Source organism: Meleagris gallopavo, chromosome 1, assembly GCF_905368555.1.
Source record: "Meleagris gallopavo chromosome 1, MGAL_WU_HG_1.1, whole genome shotgun sequence".
Taxonomy (NCBI): domain Eukaryota; kingdom Metazoa; phylum Chordata; class Aves; order Galliformes; family Phasianidae; genus Meleagris; species Meleagris gallopavo.
This window is the reverse complement of record NC_139404.1, coordinates 93,694,015-93,714,119: the sequence shown is the minus strand read 5'-3', so window position 1 is coordinate 93,714,119 and position 20,105 is coordinate 93,694,015. Positions and strand designations below refer to the sequence as shown.

General features: G+C 35.4%; 1 protein-coding gene across 3 annotated transcripts in view; it reads right to left on the bottom strand.

The window, feature by feature from the left end:
• The window catches only part of GBE1 (1,4-alpha-glucan branching enzyme 1), a 152,091-nt gene that overhangs the window by 61,256 nt on the left and 70,730 nt on the right, over positions 1–20,105 (bottom strand). For all 3 annotated transcript variants that reach the window (XM_085240893.1, XM_085240902.1, XM_085240912.1), the window contains exons 8-11: positions 8,862–8,977; positions 8,517–8,644; positions 3,841–3,939; positions 1,669–1,779 (exon numbers count right to left, since the gene is read on the bottom strand). In XM_085240893.1, coding sequence (XP_085097019.1) covers positions 1,669–1,779; positions 3,841–3,939; positions 8,517–8,644; positions 8,862–8,977 — 454 coding nt within the window. The remainder of the gene's footprint in view (positions 1–1,668; positions 1,780–3,840; positions 3,940–8,516; positions 8,645–8,861; positions 8,978–20,105) is intronic.

The following is a 20,105-nucleotide window of genomic DNA, read 5'->3' as shown; positions in this document are numbered from 1 at the left end:
GACAGGCTGAGGGAGCTGGGCTTGTTCAGCATGAAGAAGAGAAGGCTATGGGGTAACCTCATTGCAGCCTTTCAGTAACTAAAGGGAGCCTACAAACAGGAGAGTAATCACCTCTTTGAAAGGGTAGATAACAGCAGGACAAGGGGAAATGGTTTTAAGTTGAGGGAGAAGAGATGTAGGTTGGATGTCAGGGGGAAGTTCTTTACAGAGAGAGTGGTGAGGTGCTGGAACAGGCTGCCCAGATAGATTGTGGATGCCCCATTGCTAGAGGTGTTCAAGGCCAGTTTGGATAGGGCAGCCTGGTCTAGTATTAAATGTGGAGGTTGGTGGCCCTGCATGTGGCAGGGGGGTTGGAGATTGATGATTCTTGAGGTCTCTTCCAACCCGGGCCACTCTGTGACATGGGAGCACAATGAGGTGGGGGGGTGGTGTGTTTCAGAAACACTGCTGTCCTAGAAACAGTAGGTGCAGATATTTATGAAAGCAGCATGCAGGCTCTTGTTTATTGCTTGTGAAAATGCACAGCTAATGGTGGTGACTATGTAGAAGAATCATGTTATGGAGCTGAGAATTTGCTCAATTGAATAGTGTTACTGTGCTCTTTGTAGCTGCTGTATTTTTCATGGACAGGAATGGGAGGTATTACATTCAGAGCAACCTTCATGTTTCAGGATGAAGACTCGTCTTTTATAAAAGCAGATAAGCAGAAAAATATGCATTTCCACGTAATACTTCAATTTTTTGCCAGGATAGGGACTCTGCTCTTGTGTTTTAAGTGAACACTGTGAAACAATCTCATTGATAGGAAGGCAAATAAGCACATGAAAGCAAGTTGATAAATTCTTATTTTATTTGACAATATATATCTTGTTTTAGGCACTTTTGTTGACTTATGTCAATGCAGAAAATACACATCAGTCTCTTATGTAAATGAAAGATCTGAATAAAGGTTACTTAAACCTTTTATTAGAAAGGTTTTTTCCTTTGTTCTAATTTTTAAGTTTCTAATATTGAAACTCTAAAGTATCATGTCTGCTGATACCTCAGAAATAACAACTAGAAAGACAGTGGGAATTGAGTGTTATCTAACTAAACATTATTTTTTGTTTTTCCACATACGGAACCACTACAATTGCTGTGTTTTGCACCAAATTGTTAAAGAACATACAAGTTAGATCTCAAAATAGAATTGGAGGTTGCAATCCTTTAAGAGATGAAACATTTTTCTGACGGGAATAAAACCATTTCAGACAGTGATTCAGTAAGTAAATTTGCTAATTTGTCATGTTGTTTATGCTTATCATAAGCAGTGCTCCAGCCTACCTTATGGAAACTGGAATTTTTGAAATTATAAATTATATGCTTTTTTATGTTCTCTGACAGGCAGGCAAAACTGGAAGGTAGAATTTGTTTGTTAAATTACAAAACTGAAAAGTAACACCACCCACCCATGCAAAGGAGGATTAACAATAAACAAATCAAAACAAACAAACAAACCCCAACAATAAGCCTACATGCAGTGTATGAGACCTGCACTTGTCTGAAGCTGTTTCCTATCTTTCCCAAGTCAAGATTCAGTTTTAATAACAAAAAACAACTAAACCATTAAGCCTCATCTTTTGTGTGCTTATATATGATAAATAAATAAATAGGCATTGTCTACCATACCTGGTCATGACTCTCTGCGTATGCAATATATTTCTCATCACATCGTCTGTTTGTTAATGTATACACAATATTGCCCATATTCCAGTCTTCATCTTTCAACTCCTTAATTATCTACAGAAATAAAGGAAAAATCAGTCAGAAGTAATTGTGTTTTTTTTTTTTTTTTTTTTTTTTGACTAAAAGCACAGTACTTCCTTTCTTTATTATTTTGGCATAGAAATTGTCAACAAATGGTGAACTAAATTTTGAAGTTATGAGCTTTCTCTGATAATCCAAAAAGATTTCTGTTCATTATATGTCTTTCTATGTATATGATATACAGACAACAAAACAAAAAAAACAGCAGTGACATCAAGAACACTGATATGATGCTGTAAAATTTAACATTCTGATTGTATCTGGCTACGCACTGCTCAACAACTTTTTTATTCTCTCTGTCATAAATTCTAGCCCTGAAAACATTCAGGCACTGATGCAGCATATAACATACTAGATGTAACCTTAATCTGAACAAAATAGTCACTGTTATGGTAGCTACCACGATTTAGCTACTTTTTACAGATCCATCAGAACAAGTTTACGGCACCCTGGAGATATTTCAGGTCAAAAATTTATTTTAGAAAGTTGCTCAGAAAAACAGGTGATTAAAACATACATACTTAAAAGCTAGAAAGAAAAGTCATTAAGGAACCAATAGACTGCAATATTTATCTTCCCAATCATTTTAGCTTTACTTTTGTCCCAAAAGTGTGGTAGCAAACTAGGTACATAACCTCTTTCATAACTCAAACTAGTCCTCTGTGGTTACTTATTTGCAGTTACCTTATCTAGAAAATTTTTGCATCACTTACGTTTTTGTAAAATCAACATGCTCCTGAACTAAAATAAGAGTAAACTAAAATAAGACGCTACAGCAGAAATTGCTGTAATAGGACAATAATACATCCATAATACAAAAATCCAAACATTTTGATTCTAAAAATTTAACTCTTTTCCTGTACAATATAAAACAACATTCAGCCATATACATTTTACCTATGCAGAAAATCACTAATTTTTGTCTGTCCAGGTGTGGCAGGGAAGTTGAACTAATAATAGGGAAAAAAAAAATAAAACAAAATAAAATAAAAAAGCATCATCACAACAGGTTATTACAAAATTATGTGCCCACACTATATTCAGGATCCAAATTTCTTCCCACTCCAGAGTTCAGTGATGCTGTTAGAAAACCTGGTAAGTTTGTCTTCTGCATGGAAAGAACGCAAACTGTTTTTCAGAAAATCTACCCTCCACCTACTAGTTACAAAAATGAAAGATTCTGAAGATAATTCACTTTTTATTTTAAGCTACTCACTACATTTACTGGGGCATTACTGCTCATATAAAACATTTATTGTTTTCAGATTATCATGATAGCCCCAGGGATTAGGACGCAATCTTATATCAAACTGAAAAACATTCTCTAAAACATTAGTAAAAGCCTTTTAAGATTGTTTCATTCTTTCATTGTTTCATTCTTTTTTCTTGTGATTCTCTGTAACAAGGTAAAGGTGATTTTAATCTTTATCACAGTCAGTGTTCATTAGCATATTATTGTTCTTGAAGAGCACTTACAGAGTTATTATTCTTTTTGTAACCCCATGCTGCAGATTGTTGGTGTTAGAGTAATTAGCTCATGTTTACTTTGGTTAAATTTTCAGCCCTATCTATGCTCAGTGCCAATTGCTACACCCGATTTCAGAAGAGTTCATTGTATGTTTTTGTTTGTTTCTTTCTAACTTATGTGCATATGGTTATCTTATTATTTACCTGTTCACATTCAATATTGACTATACATTCTAATGTTGCTCCAAGTTACAGGTTACTTCAAATAAAATCAGTCTATGCATGTTGCATTGAATAAAGAAATGAAATCAGCTAAAATGCACAGAACAGCCCATAATCTTTCTCATCTTCTCAAACCTGAGATATGATATCTGACAGCTCTCATTTCATCCACTAATATCTGTGCTCAAGACTGTCAGAATTTATTCTAATAGGGCATTAAGTTAATGGATGAGGGAGACAGTTGAATTCATCAGCAGAATTCCTAAAAGTGTTTCTATATATGTGCAGTTAGAGAAACATAGCACTCTGAAGAGCAGAATGTATTTTTAAAACACATTTTCTCACCTTTATCCACTTATCTGGAATAGCCATGGCTAGTCGATAATCAAATCCTCCTCCTCCCTCTGCAATAGGACGGCAAAGAGCTGGCATTCCAGAAACATCCTTAAATGATACACAACATAATTTGGCTAGCATAGTAATTATTTGTACAGCTTTTACATCATACAGTTGTACTCCACTGTACACAAGTGCTATGAAAACTCTAAAAAGCTTCTGTGATTGACTGGGGAGAAGGGGAATGGAGGGAGAAAGAGAAAGAAAAATCTGTGTGATTTCAGCACAGACTTACTCTTTGAATGCAAGTAACAGGGAAGCATTATGACTCGTCTCAAATATTTCACTATAAAGTATTTTGATAGAATAGATATTTGAAGAGAAAGAGAATTTAGCAGAGGCAGAATTTGATATAATTAGCTCTCTTGAGCTTCAAGTAATCAATAGTAAGTAAAAAGTAATCAACAAAAGACAAGTGAAACCTTCATTTTGTTTATTGATATTCTGCATAAAGAACGGCATAAAAGTAAAAGGCTGAATTAAGTATAGCAAGAAAGAAAAATACAATCTCTACGATTTTCCTAAACACATAAAACTGATTCAGCTAGCCCTGGAAGTAACACACTCTCATTGCATATTTCTCCAGCTTTATATTCATGGAGGCTGGTCACTCTTAATTTTATAATTCAAAGTTCTTAATGTTTACATCATCATTTTATTAGACAGTTATAATAATAATAATAATAGCATCTTTTCTATAAAGTTAGATTATCTAAGTAGAAAATGCAAATCCAAAAATAATTGCAAAATATCTACCAACAATCAGTTGAACTACATTACGTAAGTGAGAAGTCATTCCACCACAGTAGCGATGGATTAACACACATATCTTATGTGTCTACTCAAGTGTTTATATGGAACTGAATTTATCTTAAACCAGAACATTATTTCAATGCAAAATCTGTAATAAAATCAAAAGATGTGGAATTTCCTTCAGAATGAAAAAGGTATTTGCATGTGAAGTTACACATAAATACTCATACAGCAACCTCAGGAAGTTCAACAAGGGCAAATATCAAATCCTGCCCATGGGATGGAATAACCCAGGCATGTCCAACCCACAGCTTATGGGTCACAGGTGGCCTGGCACTGCAGTCACCCTCTATCCCAAGCCACCATGGTGGCAGCTCTATCCCACCAAGCAGCTCTACCAAATTCAGACAATGTGCCCATCTCTCACAACAACATCTCTCACAACAAAGATTTTCAGTGTAAAATCGTCACTCTCTGGGCTGAATCCAGGGCATGGGATAAGTGCAGTGCAGTGCTAACTCTACTTAAGGTAAATGAATTTTGATTTTATGCATTTTAAGCATCCACTGGCTAAATACTGTTCTGTGAACAATGAAAAACATTCTGTGCTTTTCATTCCAATAAAGGAATTTGCGGGTAGGTTTCAAGATTGACAGAAAAATAATCAATTGTTTTGCATATTCCTGACTCCATTTTCAGTCAACATAAATATGTTAACCACAAATTTTCAAGTGGAACATACAGAGTTGCAATCAGATACTCAACTCAACATTTTGATCATGTCTCTTTACCAGACTTTAAAAACACTTCTCTTCCCAGAGAAAAAATTCCCCCTATTCAGAGTCACGCCTTACATGTTATCGCTTTTTGTCAGTGTGTACATTCGTGAGCAACTCTTTTCAAGGATGAAGCACAGGAACAATTAAAATTTCATCAAAAATCCCTGGCAAACACTTTGAGAGCACATTAAGAATTGCAATCACTGCCATCAAATCACCCTGATGTATCAGTTTCACAAAACAAGGTCAAATATCATGCTAGTCCTATGTTTTGTTGCTCTCTTATGTTTTAATTTAAAAAAAAAGTTTTGTTAGTTATACATATTAAGTATATTATCTATTTATACGCTACTCGACAATTCCTCTTCACCCAGTGCAACCCAGGCAGGCCAAAAGGTTTGACACCCATGGACTAACCCCTTTCATCAGGGCAGGCAAGGGCCTGCCAAGCCAGAGAGCTGCTCTGCTAGAAAGGCCCTGGGCTGGCAGCATGCTGAACAGGAGTCAGCAGCCTGTCCTGGCACCAGAGATGGCTGGCAGCATCTTTGGCTGAATGAACAGACAGATCAAAGGAAGGGATTATCACACTTCACTCAGCAGTCATTAGACCACAGAAAAAACAGCATCCACTTTTTTCCCTGCCCAGCTAAAGACAGACGCTGCCAAACCAAAGGGAGTTTATCAGGAGGTTAGCAGGACATGGGGTTGGAGCCCTTGCCCTGCGAGGGGAGGCTGAAGACTGGGCCTTGTTCTGCATGGGGAAGAAGTGACAGCAAGGGACCAAACAGCAGTCAGTGCCTGCGGGGTTACTGAGAAGACAGTCTTTGTAATGAGTTAGACAGCAGGAGAATGAGTGACACAGGTGCTAAATCAATATAGAGATGGTTCTAAATGGATATTAGGAGAAATTTAAATCACTGTGAGGTTAAACAAACAGACTACCCAGAGAAGCAGTAGGAGACACATCCTAGGAGGTTTTCAAGACCAACTGAACAAAACCTCTGAGCATTCAAATTGTGTAAGTTCAGTTATGAACCAATTTTGAGCAAGAGGCAAGGCTAGATTATCCTAGTTACCTTCTAACATGCACAAATTTATGTTTTCTTTTGAAATCCTGAAAGTATTTTTTGAAGTATTTTTCAGTATCTATGTATTTATGATTTTCACATAAAACTTCACTCTTTCAATTTATTGAAGAAAATTAATAGAAGAGTTAAGTTTAGGAAAGTAGGAAAGCACGCAGCTTTAAAAATAGGACAGGCTGTCAAAATAATTTCTGTACTAAAATAGTATTTTCTACAATTTTCAAATTCTTTATGTAGATATCTTCATGTCAAGGTAAATATATCTAGAGATTCTATATGTTGTAAATCTCAAAGTTTAGTAAAGTGGAATTTCTTTCCAAATGTTTGGAAACTAGAAAACTAAGTTAAGCAGTCCTTCTAAATCAGTCAAAGGACAAAAACATGACTAATGCCCTCCAAGACATCAGACTTGAAACACACGCTTTTCTCTGTGGCACCTACCAGATCAAGGGTGGGAGTCTGAGATTTAAATACCTCCCATTGACTTTATTTGCAGTTTCCAAAGTCAGATTTTGGGGAAGTAAAATTTGAAATTTAATATTTATACCCATCCATATCTACAGTTTGCCTAAACACTGAAAAAATAGAGACAATATTAGATTGTTCAGCATATTTTCCTTCAGAAGTAAGCAGCCAAAGCCTAAGCACTTGCTCACATTTGTTTGACATGAGCTGTATGTAAAGAATGAAATCACTGCAATCGAGTCTGTTTATATAAATCTTCATGCCTGATATAGGTTTTTTTTAACATTTTTTTTCTTCCAATTATACAAAGCCTTAATTACAGTTTTATTTAAAAGACAAAATGAAAAACAAATACACAGACAGAAATACCTAAACATTTAGAAGCTACTAAGATACTGAATACACAGAATACTAAAAATCTGTAAAATTATGAGAAAAGTAATTAAAATATATATTATGATTAATTATGGTTATGCAAAACCATATTTTACTTCTTTTGCATTCATTTTATCATCATTATAGGCAAACAAATATTCTTTATTGTTTTCTGTAATTTTCATTTCCCCTCTTGATCCATACGGATCAAATTTGTATTTTGTACAGTGACTCCCGAAGGCTGAAGACTGATGAATTGAAACAGAAGCAGAAGCAGTTTTTAACACAAGCAAGAGAAATAGATGAGGCAACTCACGATAAAGAGTTCTTAAGCCTGGAAATACAAGCAGATTGAACTCAAAATTTTATTGGTAGGAATGCTTATAACTTACAGCTTCCTAGAAAATAAGCCTTCTCACTTACTCACAGAGTAATGAGACTTTTTATTATGAATTGCTTACCAGATGTGGCTTTGATAGCTATCCATAATCTTTTAGTCTATAATGTAAACTTACATAAGTACCATGATTTTGTTTATGTTTTGTTTGTCTAATACAAAAGAGTTTCATTAACAATCTATATTGTCCCATAATGAGATTTTTTTTTTAATAAAAAGAATTATTTAAATATAACAACAGATAAATCCTCAAGAGAACTCAAATGACTTAAATACAGCTTATTTACTCCCTCAGAAACCTGAAGGAATTTAACACTAAATATAAACTATCATACACATTCTGTATTTGTAAATTTACCTCATTTATTATGAAAGGTAATTGTCAATTATGCCAATATAATTCAAAATATGCAAATCAGCACAAGGGCTGTTAATCTTTAGTAGCATGAATTGCTAGTGACAAATGGCAATCATGAAAGACTAACGAACTAATAAAAACAAAGCTCATTACAAGTTCAAGAAAATGAGAGAAAAAAAAAATAGAAATCCTCACATTAGTTAATGACCCATTAATGTAGAGAAAATTCCCAATATGTGTTTTCCAGTTGTTTTTCACCCCCCACAAGGTGCAGTCTGTCCTCTAATTAATATTTATCAGCTCATGTCACTTCTTGAGTCCCTGAAGGATGACTTGATAATTACCAGGAAATCATATCCAAACACAAACTGATCAATACTAATTTCATTGAGTATGGAAAATTCTGATTTTACCTCTGCTATTGTTATGCATTCCGGATGCAAGAAGTTAATCATGTGGTTGGCCAGCATCAGATAACACAAAGCATCTTCATCCACATCTAGGCCAAAATATTCATTGTAATCTCCACTGAATTCTTTGCCTATTAAAATAGGAAGTTTAAAAAGATGCATTTTAAAAATATATTTTGTAATATGTAAATGGTTATTCAAAATTTCAAATCTATCTTCATAGCAGCAGAAAAAAAGATATTTGCAAATCTGGATTAGTTTTTGAGTATTCAGTTAATTTTTGTATCACGATTTCCACAATAGAGCTGCAACAGGACTGCTTACATCAAAACTGATTAAATTACTCACCAATCCCATGATTGTGATACAGCATAGATGTAACACCATCAAATCGGAAGCCATCGAAACCATAATCTTCAATCCACATTCTCAGATTAGACAAAAGGAATCTCAAAACTTCCCAGCTGAAATAACACGAGCGGAAAACTTTAGAAACCTTGGAAGGAACTACAGCTCCTTACACAATGCATCTACTTGAATATACTATGTAGACTGCTCATATTGGTATTTCATTTTAATGACTTTTTCCCCATTCCTTGAATCTGTGTCTCTTACTGCACAGAATTTTAAGCTGGATGGGAGCTAGGAAAAAAGTCACAATCCATCTACATCTTTATAAGTTAATGTTTTAACACATTTTAATACAGAATGTGTTACTGTATGTATGGTTTGCATCTCTAAAAACTGTTATACTCTGTGAAAATAGATCTCATAAAAATGAAAATGAAATTGTTAGTTAAGATTTACTCCCCAAGATGTTATGGATTTACAGCAATTTCTAGGAATAGAAGTTCAAAAACTTCTATGGTATTTTTTGTTTCCCTACCCTAATTATACATATAAATCACATTTCATCAATAAGTTACTAGCACCATATCACATACTGTGTTATAGAAATTGCTTAAAGCACAAACTAATGGAAATTGAAGAGGTATTATTTGCAATTCAGAACAACAGGAATGACATGTAATAAATACACAAAGCAAGGACAGAAAATCGAAAATCTAAAAGAAGTTCCCAGGTAAGTAAGCACAGAGGCATCTGTGAACAAAATTTATAACAAAGAGTAGAACAGTTTCCAAAAGTCTTCCTACTCTTAGCACACAGACTTCAGTAGTTTCAAAACCACTCCTATCTTGTTTCCATTGGTTGTGCCGTATTGTGCTCCTGTATTTTGATACCTTCAGTACAGGCTGCAACAAGTGCATCTCCTGCAAGCTAAGGTTCGGAACAACTCATCCACATCAACCATTCCCATGAAGTATTTTTTGCCTCTGCGTACAACATTTGCCAATAAAACATAACTACAGTCCTAACCACTAACAAGTTTGAGCTCAGGCAAAAGAGCAAGCTACACAGAAGCATGCAGGGCACCTCACTCATCAGCCTCTGACAAGATGAGATGGAAGGGGTACACCTAACTCAAGGTGCATTTGTTAGCATCACTACTGTAATTTATCTATCCACATAGATGGAATTAGCCAGTGAAGAAGATCCTTGACCTTTTCTATATTTTATTTATCAGATAAAAGAGGCAGCACACTCATGAGGCTACTGCAATAAAAGGGACAAACTCTGTTTTGACAAAAGAAATATTTCCACCTTCATTCCTCCCAGAACCCTCCTCAGGTGAAGGCTGCTTTAAATCATAAAATACTGGGGGCATCCCAGATACATTATGAACCTGGTAAAATCCTGATCTCATTCAATAACAAACTCTCATTTCTCATTTTCTTTGCATACAGTGCATATAAAAACAGAAATATTGCTAAATCAGAAATTCCAAAGCTAGGAAATGCTAATGAATGTGCTGCCTCAATTCAATCATTTAATACCTTTTTGAGCATGTATTACTTGATAACTTTTTTCCTCAGGATTGTTTAATTTACAAGATAACATTATAGTAGGAAGATCCCAACATCTTTTCTGTAGAACTTCTTAGATATTTCTTATTTTTTAGGTGAGATGAGTTACAATGAATGAACAATGAAAAAAGATAATGCTCTGATGGTGAAAAGACTAGAAAGATACCAACATTCTTGTGAATTGGCAAACTCATCCCTTCAAAATGCAACATTTTGCCAATGTTGCTTGCTGAACCTTTTCCTGGCCAGCATCAAATATGCAGTAAGCTCTTTACTGTAAGCTAAGCACTGTTAGTCACATCAACAGTAACTGTATAGTGATAAAAATAATCTCTCCTGATTAAGATAATACATGTACAAAGAGTAGATTAATTGTCACAAGCACCAACAAGTCTTAGAAACTGGTTTTCCTCATTACAGACTGCTTGACTTTATAACCTTCTAGCACATATGACAATGAATAGGATTTGTAAAACATACACAGAATTCCCAAGATGGGTAACATGCAATTTTTCACACATTGCGGGCACTGAAGACTGATCTTTTGAAAAAGATGGAAAGAAAATATGAAAATAATTTGTAATTACTTTTACATTAAAAAAGTGACTACAGAGAAGAGTGAAAAAGATGGATTTGCTGAATCAAAACATTAGTTAACAAATCAATGACTTTAAAAACCTGTGTAGGAGCAGGAGGTGTTTTCCAGACATCTGATTGCACATGGGAGAGAAGATCATGAATAAATAAACAAGAAAACAAACAAATGAAATCTATTTCTCATACAAACTTGGAGGGGGGGAAAAAAAAAAGTTTGAGGAAAAGGTGCAATTCTAGAGTGTAATTGTCACCCTATAGGGTGACAGCTCCAAAACAAGAGCCAGAATAACAGTTTCAAAGAAACAAGCAAATAACAAATTATACAGAGATTCATTAGTTCATCCAATTCAATTTGCTCATGGGAGCAGCAGCACTAAAAATAGAAGTTGACAAAAGTAACAAAAAATTGTGGAATTGCAAAATCATAGCATAAATGAAACACATCCACAATATAAGCAATAATTCAGTAACATTTCTAAAAGAAATAGATCCCATAATTTAACAGATATGCAAACAGGATAGCATTCATTAAGAATGTAATTTTTTCTGGGTAAAAGCTGTGCATTAAATTACATCCTAGCAGTTTCTCACACTTTTACATGCCATAAAATTGAGAACATTCTTTTATTCCTTGCAAGAACTAAGAGATCAAGAGAAAAAAAGAAAAAAAAAAAAGCTGTATTAGCATTTAACAAAATGATTTACAACACAGGAAACTTAAGCAGTTGAGAACTCACTCAGATATCATTCAAAACAAAGGTGGTCTTTGCCTTTTTTGGTTTTTGTCCTCCCCTGTGAAAAATAACTTATGTATTTCAACTGAGAAAACTGCCTTTTTAGTGAAATGAGCACACAACTGCTTAGATGGCCTGGTTTTCACAAGGTGATAAGGAATTTAAACAACTAGGTCGGCAGAAAACCTGTGAAATTTTGTGTAAGTCATCCTCATTATTTAATTTTTTTCCTCCTTTGCTAATAAAGAGAGTAAATAACGATTCACTCTGGAATTCCAAGGCAATATGCCTTGGAAGTGAACTGTGTGGAAACCAGAAACCAAAATAAAAGCCAATACTAAAACAAAACTAAAGCACTATCCTCCTGGAGGACACAATAATCCGAGAGCAGAAGGAGGCAGCGGTGACATGTCATTTCCCCTGTATCAGTCCCTAGAAGCAATGAGTTGACTCTTCCTTCCCCAGTAACAAGCACAGAGGCAACGCACAGGGTAATGTTTCCAAAGATGAGATTTCTGGGAATGCACTGGTACGGCTGCCTATTAACCAGCCTTTTAAATAGCGAAATAAGCCACTACATTTCAGCAATATTGAGTTCAGTTACATTTCAAAACTAACATTCTTTCACAAAATAACTTTTAAGGAAAAAGCTTCTTCTGACTATAAAAATTGCTAATTAATCTTAGTGCATAGACAAATAGAGAGGTGAAAAATTACAGAACACTAAAATTTTATAGTTCAACACACACTGAGTTTTTAAGATTATTTTAAAATAAAGAGAAGATAATTGACAAAAGTTCTGAGGACAGACTGATATAAAGTTTCTACATTCAAACTAAATTCCAGTTACAGGATAATTTAACTGATATTAGTCTTCAAAATGACTGCAACACTCTTGCAGAGTTCTTGGGCTATTCTTTAGTGTGACAGCATTTTGGATATCATTAAATGAATATGAACAAATTAATCTTTTTTATTTAAAAAATATTTGCAGTATTGACTATCAACTCAATAGACAATCAGTGATGCCACAATCCCTTTGGTCAAGCAGTTCAAGTGTTGTACTGTGAAAGTGAGCTGAGGGCCAAGGGAGAACTTAAGAGGTTACATGAATGAGTTGGAAAGTTTTTACTTCTATCTATCACAATCTCGGACATGGGTGAAGCTTGAAACTAACACTTCCAACCAACAATACGTCTTTATTTGCACGAAACTTGAAAAGATGCTACTCACATTGCATACATCATTGTTAAATTTTCTTGGGAAGGATTATAAGGATAACCTTACAACTTCCCCATCTTCCCAATGCTAATGGCTCAAGAGTTACTTAATAAAGAGCTTGAATCGTTAAATAGGATCTACCCACATCTTCTTCAGTCATATCACTGATGAAGAGAAGAACTACCTTTCCTTCCCATGAAGGCTCTGAATTTAAAAGAAATATTAGCTCTAGATCTAGCCTGTAAGGTTTTTTCACAGTTAGAAAACATGAGGGCTGCTCCAAAAGTAATACCTCCTATATTATTATGTTGGCCCAGGGCATCAGAGGTGGATGCTGAAGGTATGTCAGCAGAGGCTGAACCTTCCCATCAGTATTTCATTACATTTTGTTTCTGTGTGACAGATGGCAGTACAGGGGCAGTCTGACAGAATGGTGTCTGACATGGAAGTGCAGATGAAGCAAAGGTGTGTCACTGGTTTTCTCCCTGCAGAAAAAATGGCACCTACTGGCATTCTTCCATGCTTGCTGAAAATGTTTACTGATATTTCTGGAGACCAGTGGATGAGAGCATACTGAGGTGGTGGGCTATGCATTTCAGCAGAAGCAATGGCAACATGAAAGACAAATCACATTCCAGGCGGCCATGCAGATTTTTTATGAGCACGGCATGCAGGCTCTTGTTCACTGCTGCTGAAAATGCATAGCTAATGGTGGCAACCATGTTGAAAAGCAATGTTTTGTGGCTGAGAATTTGCTCTATCAAAAAATGTTATTATGTTCTTTGTATCTGCAGTAGTTTCTATTGAAATAAATGGGAGACAATCTACATATCTTAATTACTGCCCCACTGTTTTTTCCTTCCCCGCTGTCTTGGTTTTAGCAGTATTCCATAACATGATATCACGTGACGAGATCTTTAGTGCTGGAACATGTTGCCAGAGAGCTGCACCTTCCTCAGTCAGCAGTCTCATCTATTTGCACTTCCTGTGTCCTGGCAGCATTGGGCTGTTCTTACGTGAGTTTCTTATGTGGGAGAAAGATACACTAAGAACAGACAGACTACAGTTCCCCGAAGTCTCCAGTATTCTCCATGTTTTCCGATTCTGGGTAAAAGAGGTAGGAGAGCACAGCCATGGAGAAGAAAGTTCTCTTCCACTTACAGTAGTGCAGCGAGCAACATGGTCGAAACTTCTCTCTCCCCCATTTATTTAATTTATTACCTATAACTCCTTTTCATGTCATATTGTCTTACATTCTCTTACCATTTGTAGTAAATTAGTTATCCTTCCTTATCTCGATCACATCATTCATACTTCTTCCCTTCTGCAAGAGGGAAAAAAGGAGCAGGTTGTGAAGCCCCATCATTTGTGATAGAATCAATGAAACCACAATACTCACTTACTACTTACAATTATTTATCACATTTATCACTCACAATGCTCCCGTCATTGTGAGGTTCTGTTTGTTTGTTCTAAAGAGAAATGGATCCATATCATGACCTTTTTGTTTCACTTGATTAGATTATGCTCACTTTGCTGCCTGCATGGAATTCATAACGCTGAAAGCATACAATTTATATTCTGAGATGCATCACAGATGTTGACAATGCTACAAGACTTATAACCTTTGATCTTTACTGTGCAAAATAGCTTTATCTTTTAAATGCTATTTCAAATTAAGAAAGCATTACACTAAATAACAACTAATATCACAACTCTCTGAGTTTTATCTTTCCTTTTGGACTAGTATGACAACCAAAACCTTCTCGACTATGAATTAGATAGCTTAGTCTAAAGGTTTTCACGGCCAGCTTTCCTTCCAGCCTCAGTAAGAAACTCCTGACTGACACTGCAAGATCTTAGGACCCAATTGTGGAACAGAGAGCTTTCTACTGAAAAAGAATGCACACAGATCACTGCAAGTGGATAAAAGGTTTTGGTAAACCAGAACTGCTATGCAGTGAAAACATTAAAAGTGATTTGCCAGCTTAGATTAATGCACAAGTTAAGAGTACTATGACACCAGAAAGGAAAGAAAGACCTTCATTTAGGCACATGGAAGAATGTCAAATCAATAAAGGAACAAAAACGCTATGCATCTGAAATCAGAAAAGTTGAACAAAGGTGAAATACTCAGAGGCAGACATTTGACAGCAAACCAGATCTTAATTTCAAGAGATACAAAATCCCTCTGAAGCAGTGCTAGATTGCTTGACTTGTCAAATACCCATTTGTATCTGTTCTAGATAATCATACTTCTACTGAAGAGCAGATGTCTGCACTAGAACACAGCAGTGACCAAAGACTAGAGTGGCCTGAAGTACATAGCTTACCCTGAGGCCAGAAAAGGATGCAGTTAAGTATGAAAGTCTGAAACAGTAGATTAGGAATCAGGGTCTCAGGATGACTTAGTGATTGTGAAAAACTGCAATACAAAAGTTTCCTGTAATCTCACAGCCTATACTGTGGCCCTCTGGAGTCTTTTGTCACTGGAAAAGCATTTTTTTTAAAAGCCAACTAGCCCTTATGGACTTAAAACAAAGATCTAAAGGAAGATCGGTTATTCTTAATCAATCTTGTTACAGTGAGGTGCCAAAATACCACAAAGTGGACATGTTAATATACTAACTTAGTCTTCTGGTCAGGTATTTGAGTATCATATGCTCAGCTGAGCATTTTTACAAAAAGATATAGATCACTGAAAAGAATTGATAGGAAAATGTTTTATATGGTTTTATAGAACGCTATTCCATTAAACTGAACAGCATGGGAGGTTACAATGCTAAAAAATAAAACAAAGAAGGCAGTTGAACCCCTCGATTCTTCAGAATCTCTTTTGAAGAAATGCAGGAATCTTGCATGTGTAAGATCACATGAATAGCACATGAAAGTCCAGGCAGATTTTAATTTTAGCCACAGGAATTCAGGATTTTTCAACATAAGAAAATCAACAATATTATAACACTAAAAGACTATTTCAAATGAGTCATAGAAAGACTAAAAGCTTCCTGTAGCGGTACACAAAGAATAGATATTTTTTTAAACCTTTTTGTCAGAAGACATCTTTGCTCAGTTGTTTCATCCCTTGACTTACAAAGGAAAAGCTCAACAGTACTTCTGATTTTCAGTAAGTCTTCAGAAAACTGTCATTAAATATTTAAGTAATATTATAAAATATCATGAGTAGGTGAAAGAAGGATTATTTTTAAGTTTGGAAGCATTTGTTCAGGAAAGATCTGAAGTCTTTTCGTGAACTAGGTCATATAATTTTCGAACAAGCAACATAAGAAGTTCAACACTGATAAATCGATTGCATACCAAATTGCACAATTCTATCTCACTCTCTCTACAGGCATAATAAATACATTTATTTTTAATACTAAAAAGAAAAAAGGAGAAATTCTTTAAAAGAAGTTACACTTTTTAATGATTATTATATGTTAATTTATATTTTCATATTTTATATATAAATAATTTAATAATTATTATTCCAATAAGAGCTGCACTGGTTAATGTATCATAGAATTATAGAACCACCAAGGCTGAAAAAGACCTCTAGCATCACCCAATCCAACCATCCACCCATCACCAATATTTCCTACTCAACCATGTCCCTCAGTACATCTAAATGTTTCTTGAACACCTCCAGGGACAGTGACTCCATCACCTACCTGGGCAGCCCATACCAGCACCAGACCAATCTCTTGGAGAAGTATTTCCTAACGTCCAACTTGAATCTTCCCTGTCACAACTTGAGGCGATTTCATCTAGTCTTATTGCGAGTCACATGGGAGAAGAAGCCAACTCCCACCTCACCACAACCTCCCTTCAGGCAGTTGTAGAGGTACCCCTGAGCCTCCTCTTCTCCAGACTGAACAATCCCAACTCCTTCAGCCACACCTCATAAGACTTGTGCTCCAGACCCCTCACCAGCTTCGTTGCCCTTCTCTGAACTCGTTCCATGTCCTCAATGTCTTTCTTGTCACAAGGGGCCCAAGACATGGTCACCATCATTAGCTATGCATTTACCCTAGCAATGAACAAAAGCCTGCATGCCACACTAATAAAAGCCTGCACTAGAGGAAGTGACCCACTGTCCCAGTTGTCATTGCTGAAACACACCACCCACCACTATGCTCACATCCACTGTCTGGTGTCTGGAATCATTCAGCAAGTGCTGTTGATGGTCAGTGGGTGCCATTTTTTCCACATGGAGGAACTTAATTACAAACCTTTGCTTCACATGCACTTCTGTGTCAGGCACTAATCTGTAAGACTTCCCCTCTTCTGCCATCTGTCACACAGCAACAAAATGAAACAGAATATTGGTGGGAAGGTTCAATTTCTGCCACCATACCAACAACATCAGCCTCTGATGTCTCTGGCTAGCGTAATAAAATAGGAGATGTTACCTTTGGAGCAGTTCTTGCATACTCTGATAACTAATAATCCAACTCTTGCTGCAGAAAAGACGGTTAAAAAAATTCAAAAGGAAAAGAAACAGAAAACAATGCACAAAGACTATTAGTTAAGAATCATTAACATTGCATTACGCTCATCAAAATTAATTACGATCAAGCTATTTTTCATAACTCGGAATTAATTGTTGTTTTAGAGAGTCTGAAGCCATAACTTGATATTCTAAGACTAAGTGAAAGGTGTATAAAATATTGATTACTCTAAGTAAAGATGAAATCAGCAGAGTAATTTTCTCCATTTTGCTTTAGTTGAAAGTATCTCATTCCACTAAAAGTCTTCCCCCTCTCCTTTACGAGTAAAGAAGAACAGAAAAACATCTTTGAAGATGCAGAGGATTTTGCAATTTAGTTTTAGCCAGAGTTCCAGAGTCCCATATCATACAATGCCTGCTCTGAAAGCTTCAGTCCTGACTCCCATATGTTCGCTGTTATGCAGGAAGAATAAACTTTTGTTCATGTCACTCTAAAAGATACAATAGCAACATGCACTTATTAGAATTATAGAATCATAGAATCATTTGATTTGGAAGAGACCCTTAAAGGCCATCTAGTACAACTCCCCTGCAATGAACAGGGACATCTACAGCTAGGTCAGATGTTCCCCAGAGCCTGGTCCACCCTGGCCCTGACTTGACACATACTCAATAATTACTTAGGGAAAATGATTTTTTAGGAAGGTCTATCTTTCATTCAAATAAAAGTAGTAATTCTGAAAATATTCCAAAATAGCGCTTGTCTAAAATTTCTACTTCATCTGTTGCAGCAAAGAAGTCTTATTCAGTGAGGATCTCTTAGTACAGAATCTCACATTAAACTAGAGTGCATCCATATAACGTTCTCATGCTTTTTAAATTTGAATCCATACCTAGATCAGAGCATCTTCTCTTCTGCAAAACAAGGAAAACTGAATCTATCCTGACTCCAGAACTTAGAACACCAGCCTGTAATAGGAACACAAGGGCATGGAGGCAGGCTATTCATTCAGTTCTTAAGAATAGCAGTATAGGAGGAGAAGAAATTCAGCTATGTGGTGCTAGATGACAGATTTGTGGACACTTTTCATTACAATGATGAAGTTGTTGAAATATATGAAAAATCACTTCCAAGAATCAAATTTCTTTGAAATTTAAAAAGAAAGCTTATCCACACTCCACATTTTCTAAACATAAACTAAGTGATTTTGAAAATAAACTTTTAACAGATGCCAATTCCAAAATACTTCTTTAAAAAATGACTTACGCTGTAAGGTAAATGAAAAGTTCAAACATGCTACAGATTTGGTCCATATCATTACATCGAAAGTGCTGACAGCATAAATAACAGCACCTAATTTATTTTTTTCTAAAATCCATCAAAAAATCTGAGGGATGCACATTTCAGATGTCATTTTATATTTGGGCTGCCATTTAAATGAGCTCCCTTCTCTACCCTTTTTTCTTCAGAACTACCATATACTGACAACACAATGTGTTCACTGAGGTCTGTTTTACTGGTTCTCAGCAGATGAATTATAAAAGTTTGTAACTAATTACTTTTAACTTACAGAATTTATGTGGATAGAGATTCTGATGCTTTACCTTAGTTTTGAAGTTAAATTAAGATGACTAAACATGTACAAGGTAAACAGTCAAAGGCTCTAACCTTTTGTCTAGTTAAAATTAAGAGATATTGAGGTAATCTTGTACTTCTTAGAGATTCTCCCAAAGTCACTGTTACTGACCCTGATGATCCAGTGCTGTATCCATACAATATTTTAATAGTTGATTATTTTCTACTTTCTATGGTTCTTAATTATTTTGTCTCATTATTATCCATTTTGTCTCTTTTCAGTGATCTTACCAAAATCAGATTTCAACTATCTGTATGAAACATTAGAATTAAATTAGAATTAAAAAAATAAACAGACAAACTGACAATGTTCTTAATGTACTCTTAATGTTCCTATTCTTTTGCCTTGCGATGAGATGTAGCATGCCTAATTTTTCTCCAACTTGGATCTTCTTTGGATACATCACTACTAGGATGAAGTCTACATTCGCTGCTTCATGTGTGGTATTTTCCATAACACCTCTCTTTAATCTCCAATCTGTATAGCCATCACCCCTTTTCCTCCCAGCAAAAAGGTCCTATTCACAACAGATTCATTGTACCTGTTAAACTGCTTGTGCAATTTGGTGAAGTAATCACATAAAAAATCCTGTGAAAGATGTTAATTTAAGTATGGATTACTAAATGCAAGATCATTATGACATTTAGACTGATGAGCAATGATTCTCTGCAGCATCTTGAAACTATCCTAATTTCAGATCTTTACTGAAATACTGTAATTAACTTCAGGAAAGAGTTATTGTGTCTATTCAAAAGAATAATGAATTCAATTGGCTACAGGCGGTGACCTCTATATTTTAAGATTGACTACTTGACAAAATTTAAAACAATTGCTTGCAATTTTTCAGTGTGCCTCTTCTTCTTGTATTAATTTATTATTATAACACACATTTCAGAAGCTTCATGTAAAGCTTGCACTGCAAGTTACTATAGGAAACTGGATCCATCAAGGAAATTTATATGTTCACACCTGATCTTCTAAGCTTCAGAACATCTGTGTATTTAAAGCCTTCTGTCATATCAGTACAA